This window comes from Scardinius erythrophthalmus (assembly GCF_964197995.2).
Source record: "Scardinius erythrophthalmus genome assembly, chromosome: 2".
Lineage (NCBI taxonomy): Eukaryota > Metazoa > Chordata > Actinopteri > Cypriniformes > Leuciscidae > Scardinius > Scardinius erythrophthalmus.
In genome coordinates, this window is record NC_138222.1 from 23110129 (window position 1) to 23127330 (window position 17202).

Sequence of the window (17202 nt, forward strand, 5' to 3'; positions counted from 1 at the left end):
TTTTCTTGCCGCTAGTCGGAGCTATTGCTGTAGGGTGTATGCTTCCCCTGCCAAACTACACTAGTTTTAGCAATAGTTCCGCGATTATACAACATGCTTGTTGTATCAGATTTTGCTGCAGCTAGGGGTGTAAGCTTCCCCCAATAGATCCCATGCAATTGTTAAATTGGCTACAGCAACATGCTTGTTGCCATGTGTCCTTGCTTGCTCCAGCTTGGTGTGATGCTTCCCCCATTAGATTGTATCTATAGTGCCAACATATGATGCTAACATCAGGATGTAACCATTCTATCAGCCTCAGTCGTGGTGGGGGTAGTGTGTAAAAAATATAATGACAAAATGTGTGTGTGTATATGTATATGTATATGTATATGTATATGTATATGTATATGTATATGTATATGTATATGTATATGTATATGTATATGTATATGTATATGTATATGTATATGTATATGTATACATATGTATATATGTATATATGTATATATGTATATATGTATATATGTATATATGTATATATATATATATATATATATATACAGTGCTATGCATAAGTTTAGACACCCATACTAAAGTTGACTAAAAAGAGGAATAAAAAATCATCTTTTAGAAACTGAAATTAATGCCTTAATTAAAAAAAATTAGGAAAAATCCAACCTTTAAGGACACCAATTTTCTTTGTGAATGAATAATGTATCATAAATAAATATTCTTCCTTAAAATACAGGGTGGATAAGTTTGGACACCCCTATGTTAAATTCCCATAGAGGCAGGCAGATTTTTATTTTTAAAGGCCGGTTATTTCATGGATCCAGGATACTATGCATCCTGGTAAAGTTCCCTTGGCCTCTGGAATTAAAATAGCCCCACATCATCACATAGCCTTCACCATACCTAGAGATTTTTTTTTTCTCTTTTCTACAAAGGTAAACTACAAGTATAACAAGGTTATGACGTCATTGACAGGTGACAGTGTATGCAGTGCAAGTCAATAACTTGTCTAGTGATTGGAATTTATTCAAATCTACATATTTGTGACTAAATATATCCAAGCATCAGCATCACGCTTGTTACATTAAACCATCCAGCTGTATTAATGACATGTGTTGCTAATTCTGTGTGAACCAGAAGTTTCTATCAGGATTACTTCAGTATTGTGTACTTCAGTACTTATTTTCAATGAAAGAGATAATTGAAAAATTAAATCCCCATCTCTCATCTCTAGCTCACAGGCGTCACTCAAAGAAACTGGAACTGGACTGTGGATATACAACAAGCAAGCAGCTGATTCATTTTGATATCTCAATTTTTACTTCTTCATTTCAGGTGGTATGTCATTCATTGCAATATGCATGTTTACTGCTAAACATTTCAGGTATTGACAACATGCTAGTTGCTATGGCTTATGTGGGTATTGGCAACATACTCGTTTAGGCCATCCAGGTAAGGGCAACATACTTGTTGCTTAAGGTTTTTTGGTATTGTTGGTAGCATGCTGTTGCTCAAGCTTTTCAGGTATTGGCAACATGCGTGTTGCCTTGGCTCACTCAGGTAACTACAAAAGCATCCAGATTGCGCTGTCAGTTGGGTTGGGGGATATTGGCATATGGTTTTGTTTTAGGGGGTTATTGCTGCTCTCCCTGCTCTTATCCATGCTAGGCTGCATGGATACGCAGGGAGTTCTCGCCAAGAACGGAACCATACCGCCAATCCAAACTGTATGCTAATTGTCAGTCGTATTTGACGGTAGTGGTCCTGACAGAAATCAAGCATAGCGTTAGTTCTGGCAGGTCACGTTAGTCAAGCTCGCATCAGCTGACCCTCAGCTGATCCACATTCTATCTATAGGAATACGATGCCTATCACCGTATACATATAAGCTCCTTCAGTATTATCAGCAGCTATTGCATTTCTCAGGAGCTAATTACCCTCCTCCATCCCCAGCTCCTCCTCTCGTCCAGTCAGGATTTGGCATTCTGATTCCCCTTGAATCAGAATAAATTCTCGAAATATGTTGTACTTTAAAATTTTGAATTAAATATATTTGCAAACTTTCATGTTGGTTCTGTTCTGTTTACCCCAAGAGGGGTTATTGCTGCTCTCCCTGCTCTTATCCATGCTAGGCTGTATGGATGCGCAGGGAGTTCTCGCCCAGAACGGAACCATACTGCCAATCCAAACTGTATGCTAATTGTCAATCGTATTTGACGGTAGTGGACCTGACAGAAGTAATAATGGGGCTTATATTACTCCTAGAGTATTGTATAAGATGAAGGTTAGATCTGATCCATAGTGTCATCTATGCAACACATCTACAGTAGGTTCTTATTTGCACATGTTTTGGGAATGCCCAACGGTATTTCCTTTTTGGACTTTTGTAAGTACTGTTCTTTCGGATATTCTACATTTGGCTATACCTCAAAACCCTTTGCTATTTCTACTTTTAGATGACTCCGCTCTCCAGTTGAATGCTCAACAAAAAAGGACCTTATTGGCAGCAAGCACTGCTGCCAAAAATACTATTTTAAAGCTATGGATAGAACCATCCATACCTACAACTTTCATTTGACTATTTTATTTTAGAGACATGGTATTGCTGGAAGATACCACTGCCAAGGTCTGAAATTGTGTGAGTATCCTCACACCTATGTTCCTTTTTAGAAAGAAATGATATCTGCGAGGATTTTCAGTCAGGATTTAGACCGCACCATAGGACTGAGACTCGAAAAATATGTTGGCATTAGTGGAATTGCATTAGCATGGTTTAAATCATACTTATCTGACCGTTATCAGTTTGTGGCAGTAAATGAAGAGATGTCTTATTTTGCTGTTTGCTGTTCACTCTGTACATGCTACCCTTAGGAGATATCATTAGGAAGCATGGCATTAGTTTTCACTGTTATCCTTATGATACTCAGCTCTACATTTCTTCACGCCCTGACGAAACTTACCAATTCACAAAATTAACCTAATTAATAATTTCCTACTACGTAATTCTGAAAAAACAGAGATTCTAATTATTGGACAAAAAACGTTCTCACGTAATAACTTAGAATACTGTCTAACAATTGATGGCTGCTCTGTCAAGTCTTCGTTGTCGGTTAGGAACCTGGGTGTGCCCTTTGATACGAATCTTTCATTTGAAAGTCACTTGTCTAGTATCTGTAAAACCACATTTTTCCATCTTAAAAATATATCTAAATTACGTCATATGCTCTCAATGACAAATGCGGAACAATTAGTTTATGTGTTCATGACATCAGAACTGGCCCAGTACAGTTATTAATGCCATGACGTGTGGAGCAGATCTGGCCCAGATCTGCAACTCATATCTTACATGTGGGGCTCATCTGGCCCTGGTCTGTGAATCATATTTAGGCTATCAGACAATTAAGACACAAACACCCACACAATTTGTATTTTCAAAATAGTTTTTTTTTATTTTAAAAAGGCAAAAGAGAACACTACAGCATGAACAACCATCTGTAGAAGTGAATCCAGATGCACACACACACAAAAAAATACAAACCAATACAATCAAGTGAGAAAAAAATTATATGGTTAAAGGAACACGCCGACTTTTTGAGACTTTAGCTTATTCCCCGTATCCCCCAGAGTTAGATAAGTCCATACATACCCTTCTCATCTCCGTGCGTGCCGTAACTCTGTCTTGTGCACCCACCGCTAGCCTAGCTTAGCAGAAAGACTGCAGGTAAACGGCTCCAGCTAGCATACTGCTCCCAATAAGTGACAAAATAACGCCAACATTTTCCTATTTACATGTTGTGATGTGTATAGTCACGGCGTGTACAAATAACAAGGTCACATGAGACACAGCCATCTTCTAACCGTATACATACTGGGAACTAGATTCTCAGAAGGCGAAGCACTGCTACTTCTGCGGAGTGATTTACTTCAACTCTGAGCGAACTCTCTGCTCCTCACCACAGGGCTTCTCAGCTGCTGCGAGCAAATCACTCCACCCAAGCAGCAGTGCTTCGCCTTCTGAGATCATAGTTCCCAGTATGTTTACGGTTAATGGGATGGTTCGGAGTAAAATCAACCTAGGGTCCTTTGCACCATGACATCGAGCCAAACACCCCCCAGAAGCCTTTTCTCCCTTGGTTGAACATTATTAAAGTTAGAGCTTAGAGATATCAGCCGGATGGCTTAGTGCAGACGCTAATGGATCCAAATTTGTATCTCGTAAATTACCCACTAATAATGCCCAGAATGGTACCAAACTTCTACAGTATGTAGAAGTGAATCCAGATGCACACACACACAAAAAAAATAACGACTCATGCTACATGCTACTAAAGCAATGCATAAGGATGTAGTGTGTAACAACAAATTATTATTTTTTTCCGAAGTGTTGACAACTTAGTGTTAACTAATAATTGTTATAAACTGGTACTACCAACAAAATATTAGTGCATTCCTGGAACTGGGCGTCGTTACACTACATCCTTATGCATCGCTTTCTGCCAGGACTTTTACGTGCTTTTCTGAACTCGGTGAAGTGACGTCGGTGTCACTTCAGTAGCATGTAGCATGAGCCGTCAGGCAAGTGTTATTTAAATAAACTCCTGATGTACTTACAAACTTTCCAATGCCTAGTTTTATGAGTACAGAACCTATTTGTACTACTGTATAAGTTTGGTACCATTCTGGGCATTATTAGTGGGGTAATTTACGAGATACAAATTTGGAGCCATTAGCGCCTGCACTAAACCATCCGGCTGATATCTCTAAGCTCTAACTTTAATAATGTTCAACATATGGAAAAAAGGCTTCTGAGGGGTGTTTGGCTCGATGTCATGGTGCAAAGGACCCTAGGTTGATTTTACTCCGAACCATCCCTTTAAGCTAGGCTAGCGGTGGGTGCGTCAGACAGAGTTACGGCACGAGATGAAAAGGGTATGTATGGACTTTAGCTTATTCACCTTACCCCACAGAGTTAGATCGCCAAAAAGTCGGCGTGTTCCTTTAAAGATCAATGATAATTATTTAAATTACAAAAAAATACAAAACCAAGTAAAACCTAATGTGAACACCTCACATATATTTACTGCTCATTAGTTGGGTGTGACCGGGCACGGCGGCCACCCCCGCGGTCGCAAGCCAGATTAAACCATCTGATGATCTGATGACGTATTGATTTATCTCCGTGTCGGTGGCTTTGTCAGACATGCAATTCTTCCTCACTGCTCCTGTAAGACGTACAAAAAGCAAACAAAGCAAAGAAACAGAGTAAATATTAGATTCAATATTCAAAGATTCTTTATTAAATGACATTATAGTAAAATGCTTTAACAAATAAATAATAATAAATGTGACTAAAGTGGTGTGGAGTGAGTGAATGAATGAGAGAGTGGAGTTAAGTAAAGACTGATTGAAAGGCATCTATATATAATACTTACAAGCCATAATTGGCTATTGCCTAACCCTAACTTATGGCATGCTTTAAATGCAATGTTAAATTTTTAGCTCTTAAATGGTTATTTAACAATTAGCCTACATTCAGTCCTACATTAATAATTTAGTTTGTTTGCGCCAAGCAAATAATTAACTTTTGTGATTGTGAATAAGTGCAGTGTCCTGTGAGTGTAACTCTATCGCTGCGTTAACATGTGATGTACGATGATTTGTACAGTATTTGGACGGAGGCGCCAGAATTGCAGCTGATATAACGTTAAAGGGTTAGTTCACCCAAAAATGAAAATTCTGTCAGTAATTACTCACCCTAATGTTGTTCCAACCCCGTAAGACTTTCGTTCATCTTCGGAACACAAATTAAGATATTTTTGATGAAATCTGAGTGCTGGCTCACTCCTCCACAGGCTTATGGAGACTATGGGCCCTATTTTAACGATCTGAAACGCAAGTGTCAAAGCGCAAAGCGCAAGTAACTTTGTGGGCGGATCTTGGCGCTGTTGCTATTTTCCCGGCGGGATAAATGACTCTTGCGCCAGGCGCAAATCTAAAATGGGTTGGTCTGAAGTAGCTTCATTATTCATAGGTGTGGTTTGGGCGTAACGTGAAATAAACCAATCAGAGCGTCATCTCACATTCCCTTTAAGAGCAGACGCGCTTTTTCTAAAGCGGATTCCTATTGTAACGGCGGATTTGCCAGGCGCGCGCCAGGAGCGGTTCACAGCCAAGGAGAGCAACGCTCTCGTCAGGGACGTTGGGGATGGAGAAACCCACCCAAATTAACTTCGGTTAAAAAGGCGTATGATAATTTGGGTAAATGTAAGCTAGATGTAGGCTTTTATAATAAATTATCTATCTATCTCTATCTATCTAAATAAAGTATGATTTGCAAAAATGAAAACTGCTGCTTCTGTGTAGATGAGAGAATCAAAGTGTATGCGCGTTGTGCACACGCTACATTGATTATGGCCAAGTGTGCGCCCTTAAAATAGCATATGAATAACATGCGCAACGCGCCACTGACTTTAAACTATTTTTTCCTGGTTAGTGGCGCAATTGTTTTCTAAACCTGCAAAATAGCATGAAGGAACGTTTGCGTCGGAATACGCCTCCTTTTTTGCGCTGAACCGCACAGGGAGCGCAAGTTCATTCCGTAGTTTAGCGACGTGCTTCTGTGGAGGGAAAAGCGCGCTTTGCGCGGGTGCAAAATAGGAATGATACATGCGTCGGTGTACAAAGTCAATTGCGCTGGGTGCAAGATAGGGCCCTATAACTTGCTGGCCCAGAAAATGTATTAAAGACATCGTTAATATAGTCTAAGTGACTACAGGTGCTCAATCTTAAGTTTATAAAGCAACGAGAATAATTTTTGTGCGCAAAAACAAACAAAAATAAGTGTCCATAAGCCTGTGGAGGAGTGAGACAGCTCTCAGATTTAATCAAAAATATCTTAATTTGTGTTCCGAAGATGAACGAAAGTCTTACGGGGTTGGAACAACATGAGGGTGAGTAATTACTGACAGAATTTTCATTTTTGAATTAACTAACCCTTTAATGCACTGTAGCGCGATACTACCCTATTTCTTCAAAAGCAGATCGTGGAGACATTTTAATCCACAATCAAAAATCGTGATTTCGCATACTCCTAAGCACAAGTATAACACGACTGTTATCATTACTTGTACAGGGTGGTTGCCCTGCACGCTTAATAAACAAACTACAGCTGGTCCAAAACGCAGCAGCTCGAGTTCTTACCAGAACCATGAAGTATGACCATATCAGCCCGGTTCTGTCAACACTGCATTGGCTCCCTATTAAACATTATATCAATTTTAAAATATTGCTGATTACTTACAAAGCATTAAAGGGTTTAGCTCCCCAGTACTTGAGTGAGCTCTGAACGCATTATAGTCCTTCACGTCTATTGCGATCTCCGGCCAGTTGATAATACCTAAAATATCAAAATCGACTGCTGGCGGTAGATCCTTTTCCTATTTAGCACCAAAACTTTGGAACAGTCTTCCTAACATTGTCCGGGAAGCAGACACATTCTGTCAGTTCAAATCTAGACTAAAAACACATCTCTCTGACCTAGCATACACATAACACATTATAGACATCTATAATTCAATGTTAGGCTGCATATATTAGGTCAGCCGGAACCAGGAACACTTCCCATAAATCCTGATGTACTTGTTACATCATAAGAAGTATGGCGTCTACGCTAATATTAGTCTCTCTGTTTATCCCGAGGTTTACCGCAGTGCGCCGGATCGCATCCAGATCTGACAAAGGACCTGCGCCTGGACACAACGACAACACAGTCCTGAAGTGTCAACTAGTCTCTCCCCTGTGAAGGCCTCCCTCCCTTCCCTTTACCTCTGTACAGATAAAACGTTGTCGGGATAATTCAGGTTCACATGGCTACGCGGAAGCGATAAATAATTTTTTATTATCAGTTTTTAAGGCCAGACAAGTAGTTTGTTGAGGGTTGGTTTGTAAAGAAGGACTACACGCCTGCACACATATATATTCAAACGCGCATGCCTATAGACTAAACACGTGCTGTAAAGCCAAAACAATTTGTTATTATCTGTATTATCAATCTGTTATTTCCTATTATCACTGTAAAGCTGCTTTGAAACAAACTATATTGTTAAAAGCGCTATATAAATGAAGGTGACTTGACTTGACTTTTGCATAGTCCTATTACAGTTGACTGCAGTGTGGAAAAGAGAGCTTATAAGAGCTGCTATTGGTGTTTCAATGTGAAACTGTTGAATAAGAGTTTTTGACATTTTTCAAAAAAACAACAACAATCAAAACATTTGGACTGATCTGAAATAAGAACTATGTTCATTTTTAAATGTAAAAGTTAAAATGGCTCTTGTGAGAAGCAGATATTTGTCTACAAGGGACATGGATGGTCCAAAATCGTGCTATTTAAATTTAGAGTGTAAAGTTGGACAAGAAAAGATAATGTATCATAAAAGATAATGTAAAAGATAAAGGTAATGTTATGTAATGTTAAAGGACAATAATGGACACTATACAGAAGATCGGATCAAAATGCTTCAAATTGCTGTGGACTTTTTTTTCCAATCTCTATGCCATGGAAAATACAGATGAACAGATTAGAGATGAATTGTTGAAAGATCTTCCTTGCATTTCCTCAGAGCATAAAGAAGCTATAGAGACTGAACTCTCTTTTGCGGAAGTAGCTGCTGCAGTTTTGAGTCTTTCCTTGGGTCGTTTCCTATGAAGCTTATGACAAAATTATTTGAATTTGAATTGTGTAAATTTAAATTATTGACAAGTGTAATCAAAAAAGATTTTATATTATATGGAATTTTAAATAGTTCTAAATTTGATTTCTTTAAATGAATATTGAACATTTGAAATTTAACGGAATTAAATGCTTTTATGGCTGAATTTTATAGACATGTGTTTTCAAACAGCTATTTTTTTGTTCTGAATTCTTAGACTGCAAATATCCAATTTAAAAAAAATACAGATTCAAGTTTTCAAGATGAAGAAGAAATTCGGAACTTCAAATTCAGTTTTCCAAAATTCAAAACAGAGAAAACGTACAGAAAGTAGGTCACAGGTCATCCACAGGGAAGAGTAAAGGATCTCAGAAAAGTCGAACAGAGCATTTTTGGCTGCACTGCAGTAGTTTTCTGGTGCAAACGTGGGGGTGGTTCAAGAGAATCGTTCGTTCAGTCGTTTTTTGATTTAATATTAAGAGTAGAAAAATGAGAACACAGCTTGAATATTAGATTTCTAATATTTTAATAAAAGTCCTCTGCTGCTGCAGTTGAACGGAGCTTACAAAATGTAACGCGTTTATTACAACTAGGCTACATTTCATTTTATCATCAAACAACTAGACTAACGAATGGCTCGACACAACGGAAGAGCCTAGACAGGGCTTTCTTCTGTGTAGACGAGCAGTTCTTAAAGGAACCGTATGTAAGAAATGTATTTCATTTAATCATAAAATGGCCCTGATATGTCACTAGACATTAAGAAATCATGTTCATTTCAAAAACTTATATCACTGACAACAGTATTCCGGCCAGGATATTGTCATTTAAAAAGTGAAGTTGCAGCCCTCAACTGATGTTGATGTTGTCATCTTGTGTTTTGGCCTGATGCTCCACCCTCCACCTATCTACCAATCACGAAGTCAGTAGGGTTTCGGCATCCGGGTTGCCAGCTCTGCTCTAGTTACCACAGCTGCAGCTACAAACATGTCGGATAAAAAATGTCTAACATTTGAAGTTTCCATTACGCGCAGGGGTACTGCAAGCATCATGGAATGGGTAGGTGTTATAATCATACTACATTGCAAATAAGTGTAGATTGGTGTTGGAGGCAATGGTAATACGTTGACAGTGGTTTTGTGAAACTCAATTAAGATTCCAGAGTTGTAGTTCCACTTAGTGGAAGCAATTCTATGTTATTTGATAACGCTAAATAGCCTAAGTTGTGTCCCATTTATTGTCAGACATGCCCTGTTGGTCACGCTGTGTGGAGATGGAGCTCACAGCCCACTGTGAGGTTCGGGATGCTGGCAGGGGACTTCATGTTGGCAAGCAACATCCTACTCTCAGGAAGCAACTACGCCAAAGTCTCGCTTCTGTTTCAGTTTATGAACATGGGGATGGTGGACCGTAGTTCCTTTTTCACAATTCAGGACACGTACGGTGTAGACACTGTGAAGGAGTTTTGGGAGGAGAGGAGGGCTGAGGCAATACATCGCCTAAAAGACAGAGATGTGGTAATAGTAGGTAATGCACACGTTTTATTCATTTAGGCTAGAGTAGTATATTGATATGTCAATTTGATGTTCTGTGAAAATCATTGATTCTTTTTTACAAATTGAATAGCGGATGGAAGAATGGACAGCCCTGGACAATGCGCCCAGTACTGTACATACACTGCCATGGAGAACGAAACCAGGGAAATCATCTCTGTCATCACTGTGGACAAAAGGGAGACTGGGCGAAATTCTGTGATCATGGAGAAAGAGGCATTTGTGCGGACAGTCGACACTCTTTTGAATGAAGTGAAACTAGTGGAGGTCTGCACTGATGCCCATGTCCAGATCTCCGCACTAATGAGTAAGTTGGCACTGAAATTGCTGGATCCATGCTGTAAGTTCAACTGTCATTTCTATGGCTTGATTTTCTGCATGTCAATCTACCCTAATTTGAGCTATGTAATAATGATGACTGTTATGTCTATCCCAGGCTTCACAGGTCAAGGGTCAGTCCAGTTTGAGCAGTTGGCTGAAAGATGTTGTCAACCACTTTTGGTGGTGCTGCCAAACAGCAGATTCTTACCAAGAGTTCCTTGTAAGTTGTTATGGTTTGGAAAATAGTTTTCATCTAAAAAGAATATTGTCTGAAACTAACATGCAGTCTTATTAGGCATACCTTGTTGGCAAAGAGAATAAGTTAGGATGGTTCCTTGATGTTGGATATTGGCTTATTCATTAGGTAGCTACCCAGAGGTGTCATTGTGGTCAATCATGTGACCCACTTAGATTACAGTACTTACAAACAGCATCATCATTAGTAATGAATTATGTACAATGTGCATGCTTGTTTTTGTCTGTACATTATATTTCTATATTATTTCTAGGAGCTGTGGCTTGGGCTCCTACATCATGTGACAAATGAACACAGGTGGGTGCTGGGAGGATGCTAGCATGCAGACTTGGAATCTGGTGGAACTCAACAGTGGCTTGAGCGAGGCTCCATGGCACATGAGGCCCTGAAGAGCATCGTTAGAAACAAGCAGTCAAGTCATCTTCATTTATATAGCGCTTTTAACAATGTAGACTGTTTCAAAGCAGCTTTACAGAGATAAACGTATAATTTATGGTAACAGAGATTGTTTTGGCTTTATAGCGGTTCTTTAGTAAAGTTATTTTCCAGCTAAGGTTAGTTATGATTGATTCGCTTCCGTCGCAACAATCATTTGTTATTAAATTAGGGGCCGCTAAGACGACCCAATTCTCTCTACATAGACTTTAAACGCAAACCTGTGAGAAACGCTGATGGCGTTCTCATGCGCATTAAGAATTGGTTCTATAGTTATGTGTGTTTGAATATATGTACGCTGGTTTGTAATTCCCTACAAACCAAGCCTAAACAAGGTACTGGTGTTTCCTTATAATTTTTGATACAGACTTTTATTTTATTTTATCAATTTGGGGTAGATACGCGAATTGAGTTTCCCAACAACGCTTTATCTGTAGAGTGGTAAAGGGATCCTCCATAGGGAGAGACTAGTTGGCACTTCAGCACTGCGTTGTCATCGGGTCCAGGCGAAGGTCCTTCATCAGATCTGGATACGGCCTGGATCCGGCAGGCTGCGGGAAAACCTCGGGATAAACAAAGACACTAAAATTTGCGTAGATGCCATTCTTCTTATGATGTAACGAGTACATCAGGATTTATGGGAAGTGTTCCCGGTTCCAGCTGACCTAATCTATGCAGCCTAATATTGAATCTAAAGTCTATAATGTATTATGTGAAAGCTAGGTCAAAGAGATGTGTTTTTAGTCTAGCTTTGAACTGACAGAGTGTGTCTGCTTCCCGGACAATGATAGGAAGGCTGTTCCAAAGTTTTGGTGCTAAATAGGAGAAGGATCTACCGCCAGCAGTCTATTTTAATATTTTGGGTATTATCAACTGGTTGGAATTTTGAGATCGCAATAGACGTGAAGGACTATAATGCGTTAAGAGCTCGCTCAAGTACTGCGGAGCTAAACCATTTAATGCTTTGTACGTGATCAGCAATATTTTAAAATTGATGCGATGTTTAATAGGGAGCCAGTGCAGTTTTGACAGAACCGGGCTAATATGGTCATACTTCCTGGTTCTGGTAAGAACTCGAGCTGCTGCGTTTTGAACTAGCTGTAGTTTGTTTATTAAGCGTGCAGGGCAACCACCCAGTAGAGCATTACAATAATCTAGCCTTGAGGTCATGAACGCATTAACTAATTGTTCCGCATTTGTCAATGAGAGCATATGACGTAATTTAGATATATTTTTAAGATGGAAGAATGCAGTTTTACAGATACTAGACACGTGACTTTCAAATGAAAGATTGGTATCAAAGAGCACACCCAGGTTCCTAACCGACGACGAAGACTTAACAGAGCAGCCATCAAGTGTTAGACAGTATTCTAGATTATTACTTGAGGAAGTTTTTTGTCCAAAAATTAGAAACTCTGTTTTTTCAGAATTTAGAAGTAGGAAATTACGAGTCATCCAATTTTTTATATCCGCTATGCATTCCGTTAATTTTGTGAATTGGTAAGTTTCGTTAGGTTTTGAAGAAATATAGAGCTGAGTATCGTTGGCATAACAGTGAAAGCTAATTCCATGTTTCCTAATGATATCTCCTAATGGTAGCATGTACAGAGTGAAAAGCAGCGGTCCTAGTACTGAGCCTTGTGGTACGCCATACTGATCTTGTGATCGATGAGACATCTCTTCATTTACTGCTACAAACTGATAACGGTCAGATAAGTATGATTTAAACCATGCTAGTGCAATTCCACTAATGCCAACATAATTTTCGAGTCTATTTAAAAGAATGTTGTGGTCGATAGTATCAAATGCAGCACTAAGATCGAGTAACACTAATAGAGAGACACAACCACGATCGGATGATAAGGGCAAATCATTTGTGTCTCTAACGAGAGCCGTCTCAGTACTATGGTACGGTCTAAATCCTGACTGAAAATCCTCGCAGATACCATTTCTTTCAAGAAAGGAACACAGTTGTGAAGATACTGCTTTTTCTAATATCTTTGACAGAAAAGGTAGATTCGAGATCGGCCTGTAATTGACTAATTCTGTAGGATCAAGTTGCGTTTTTTTAACAAGCGGTTTAATCATAGCCAGGTTAAAGGTTTTTGGTACGTATCCTAGAGACAAAGATGAATTAATGATATTAAGAAGAGGATCTATGACCTCTGGAAGTATTTCTTTCAGTAGCTTAGTCGGTATAGGGTCTAACATACATGTTGTAGATTTAGATGATTTAACGAGTTTAGTAAATTCTTCCTCTTCTATAGCAACGAACGAATCAAATTTTTCCTCCGGGAGACTACAATGCACTGCCTGATGCGATACTGTAGTAGACGGTTGCATAGTTATAATTTTCTCCCTGATATTATCAATCTTATAAGTGAAGAAGTTCATAAAGTCATTACTGCTGTGTTGCTTGGAAACTTCGGTGCTTGAAGCTTTCTTTTTCGTTAGTTTAGCCACCGTTTCAAATAAATACCTAGGATTATGTTTATTTTCTTCTAATAGGTTTGAAAAATAAGCAGATCTAGAAGCTTTTAAGGCCTGTCTGTAAGCAATCGAGCTCTCTTTCCATGAAATGCGAAATACCTCTAGTTTTGTTTTCTTCCAGTTGCGCTCCATTTTTCTGGCTGCTCTCTTAAGGGCCTGAGTGTGCTCGTTGTACCACGGCGTTGGACTATTTTCTTTAATCTTCTTTAAGCGCAACGGAGCAACTGTGTCTAAAGTGCTGGAAAAGAGAGAGTTAAAAGTTTCTGTTGCAATATCTAGTTCTTCTAAGCTATCTGGGATGCTGAGATGATGAAACTGATCAGGAAGATTATTGATAAAGCAATCTTTAGTGGCAGAAGTGATAGGTCTAACATATTTGAAACACGGAGTCGGCTTTGCAGCCTTGGCTAAATGAAGTTTACACGAGACTAGATAATGATCTGAGATGTCATCGCTCTGCTGCAGAATTTCAACGGCATCAACATCTATTCCATGAGATAATATTAGATCTAGAGTATGATTACGACAATGAGTAGGTCCTGACACGTGTTGTCTAACTCCAATTGAGTTTACAATGTCTTTAAATCCCAATGCATCTTTTTCATTATCGATGTGTATATTAAAATCACCAACAATTAGTACTTTATCTGCAGTCAATATTAATTCTGATAGAAAGTCTGCAAATTCTCTGATAAAATCTTTATGGTGCCCTGGTGGCCTGTATACAGTAGCCAGCACAAATCTCAAACGTGATTTATCATGTATACTATATATTTTTACATTAAGTACTAACACTTCAAAATAATTATATTTAAAACTTGATTTCTTAGTGGTTTTGAAAATATTACTATAGTTTACAGCAACTCCTCCCCCTTTGCGTTTCAGACGAGGCTCATGTTTATAACAGTAATTTTGCGGGGTGGACTCATTTAAAGTAATGTTATCGTTTGGTTTTAGCCAGGTTTCTGTCAAACACAGCACATCTAGGTTATAATCTGTAATCATATCATTAACAATGAGTGCTTTTGAAGTAAGCGATCGAATATTCAGCAACCCAAGCTTTAGCATTTGCTCATCTGTATTATAGCTGTTTTTTATTTGTTGAACATCAATTAAATTTTTAACCTTAGATGGGTTTAAACGTTTTTTGGATTTCCAAATTCGGGGAACAGACACAGTCTCTATATGATGATAGCTAGGTGAAAGAGGCTCTATGTGATGGGATTTATCTGACCTTGGTGACGCGAGGCCGCTAGCAGACGGTCGGTTTAGCCAGTCTGTCTGCTTCCTGACCTGAGCCCCAGATTGTCATGTTTGAGCTCTAAGACTATGAGCCATATTACTAGAGAGAAGAGCAGCACCATCCCAGGAGGGATGAATACCATCTCTTTTCAACAGGTCAGGTTTGCCCCAAAAACTTTTCCAATTGTCTATAAATTCTATATTATTAAGCGGACACCACTTAGACAGCCAACCGTTAAGCGAACACAATCTACTAACTATCTCATCACTCCTGCGAACAGGAAGGGGGCCAGAGCAAATTACAGTCCTTGACATTGTACTTGCGAGTTCACACACCTCTTTAATATTAATTTTGGTGATCTCCGACTGGCGGAGTCGAACATCATTAGTGCCGACGTGAATAATGATCTTAGAGAATTTACCATTTGCATTAGCCAGCACTTTAAAATCTGCTTTGATGTCAGGCGCTCTGGCTCCCGGCAAACATGTGACTATGGTGGTTGGTGTCTCTATTTTCACGTTCCGTGTAATAGAATCGCCAATAACTAGGGCACAATCATTCTCAGTGGGTGTTTCACTGAGCGGGGCAAATCGATTTGTTATGGTAATCGGAACGGAAGAGTGGTTTTTTGATCCGCGACTAGAGCGATCCCTCACTGTCACCCATTTGCCCAGCTGCGCAGGCACTAATTCAGCTGGAACCGCATCATGTAAAGAGTTCACTATGCTAGGCGCATCCAAAATAGTATCTGAAGCTCTAGCACTCTTACTATCCTCAATTAAAGTTTGGATGCGTGTTTCTAGTTCTGAAATCTTCTCTGTCAGCCTAACTGTCTCCTTGCATTTATCACATGTAAATCCTATATTGCCAACAGAGAAGTCTATGCTAAACATGTGACATGAAGTGCAGGTGACAATAACAGGACAAGACATTACTCACTGTGTTTGTTGAGTGATTCTTACTCACCTGAGCTTTTATGAACTCAAAGGCACGAGCGCGCGAGAGAAAAATAAATAAATAAAAATAGCTGAGCGCACGGGTGGCGCGTTAGCAGGCTAGCGAATTACTAGCGTGTTGTGCTAGTAGTAACGGAAGCTAGCGATGTCAGGTTAATCTGAGATGTTGGGTAAGCTGTATTTAGTAGTAGTATAAACAACTAGAAATTGTAGTAAATGATGGTTCAAAACAAGGAAATACTAGGTTAAGACGGAGCTTACAGCACTGAAGCAAACACACTCACAGCAGGCAGCGAGGCAGACAGGAGCAATCAATCGAATTGAGCAGTGGCTTAATTAGGTCAACAAATACCTAAACTTTAGGTAATTTAATGAGTATGTACACATACTGTAGCCAGAAAGTGATTTTCAAAATATCACAAAATGTCTCTTCTCACCCACCCCCCACAGGTCCACTGCTGATCTGGAGTCCTTCCAGAACCATATTTTAATGTACGCTAGCAAGCACACAGCATTTAGCCCTCCTGTCTTTGAGGCCAGGATGCTCCTTGCAGCGATGGACTATAATTACCACAAGGACCGCCCAGAGTTGTGCAAATCTGATGGAAGCAAACAGTAAGTCACTTGCTCATTTCTACATGCTATTGTTTTGAACAATTATATCAGATTACAACACCATTGAAACACTATAAAACATGGCCCTTGGAATGTAAATGTCTTTTTCCCTCCCCTTTCTGTTTCTATTTCAGGTACAGGAGGCTGTACAAGATGCTCGCAGGTATATGCTTTACACTCTGAAGGCATCCAAGACGTATGGCTACATCCCAGAACTGCAAGCTATGATCCTTCAAACGAGATTAGCTGGTAAGGGGATGCCCAGATGGAGGACTCTACGACCTGATGACCCCAGAAGGTACAGCCCACTTCCCCCTGTGCCGGCACCAACCATTGAGGAACTCCTGCACACCCAAGTCAGGAGAGGTCTTGGTAGGTTGAATGCCAATTTATTTATTTTGCACCTTGGGCTACATGCCACACACACTAAGTCAGATGTCATGCATAACACATCCAGGTTTGAAATAAACTAACTTCAGTTTTTATTTTGCTCTCCTCAGTATCAGCTTTCCAGACTGAAGACCCGTGAAGCCCAGTTTCCAGAGCCTCACAACCCTGACCTTTTGTGTCACAAGCTGCTTATCAACAATTTCAGACTAAAAAGTCTCAACAGTACAGAGCAGCTGAG

General features: G+C 39.5%; 1 protein-coding gene across 1 annotated transcript; it reads left to right on the top strand.

The window, feature by feature from the left end:
• Positions 1–9955: 9955 nt before the first annotated feature.
• LOC308706960 (uncharacterized protein) lies at positions 9956–16946 on the top strand. The gene is made up of 5 exons (XM_081392903.1): positions 9956–10232; positions 10332–10565; positions 10695–10799; positions 16410–16574; positions 16709–16946. The coding sequence occupies exons 1-4, from the start codon at positions 10010–10012 to the stop codon at positions 16448–16450; spliced, it is 603 nt and encodes a 200-aa protein (XP_081249029.1). The 5' UTR covers positions 9956–10009; the 3' UTR covers positions 16451–16574; positions 16709–16946.
• Positions 16947–17202: the final 256 nt, after the last annotated feature.

What these genes read in the sequence shown, in the direction of transcription:
- LOC308706960 (XM_081392903.1), top strand. Translation starts at nt 10,010, where the DNA reads ATGCTGGCAGGGGACTTCATGTTGGCAAGCAACATCCTACTCTCAGGA. An exon ending in CAGAGATGTGGTAATAGTAG is followed by an intron (nt 10,233 to 10,331) that starts GTAATGCACACG and finishes CAAATTGAATAG; the next exon opens with CGGATGGAAGAATGGACAGC. An exon ending in CCAGATCTCCGCACTAATGA is followed by an intron (nt 10,566 to 10,694) that starts GTAAGTTGGCAC and finishes TGTCTATCCCAG; the next exon opens with GCTTCACAGGTCAAGGGTCA.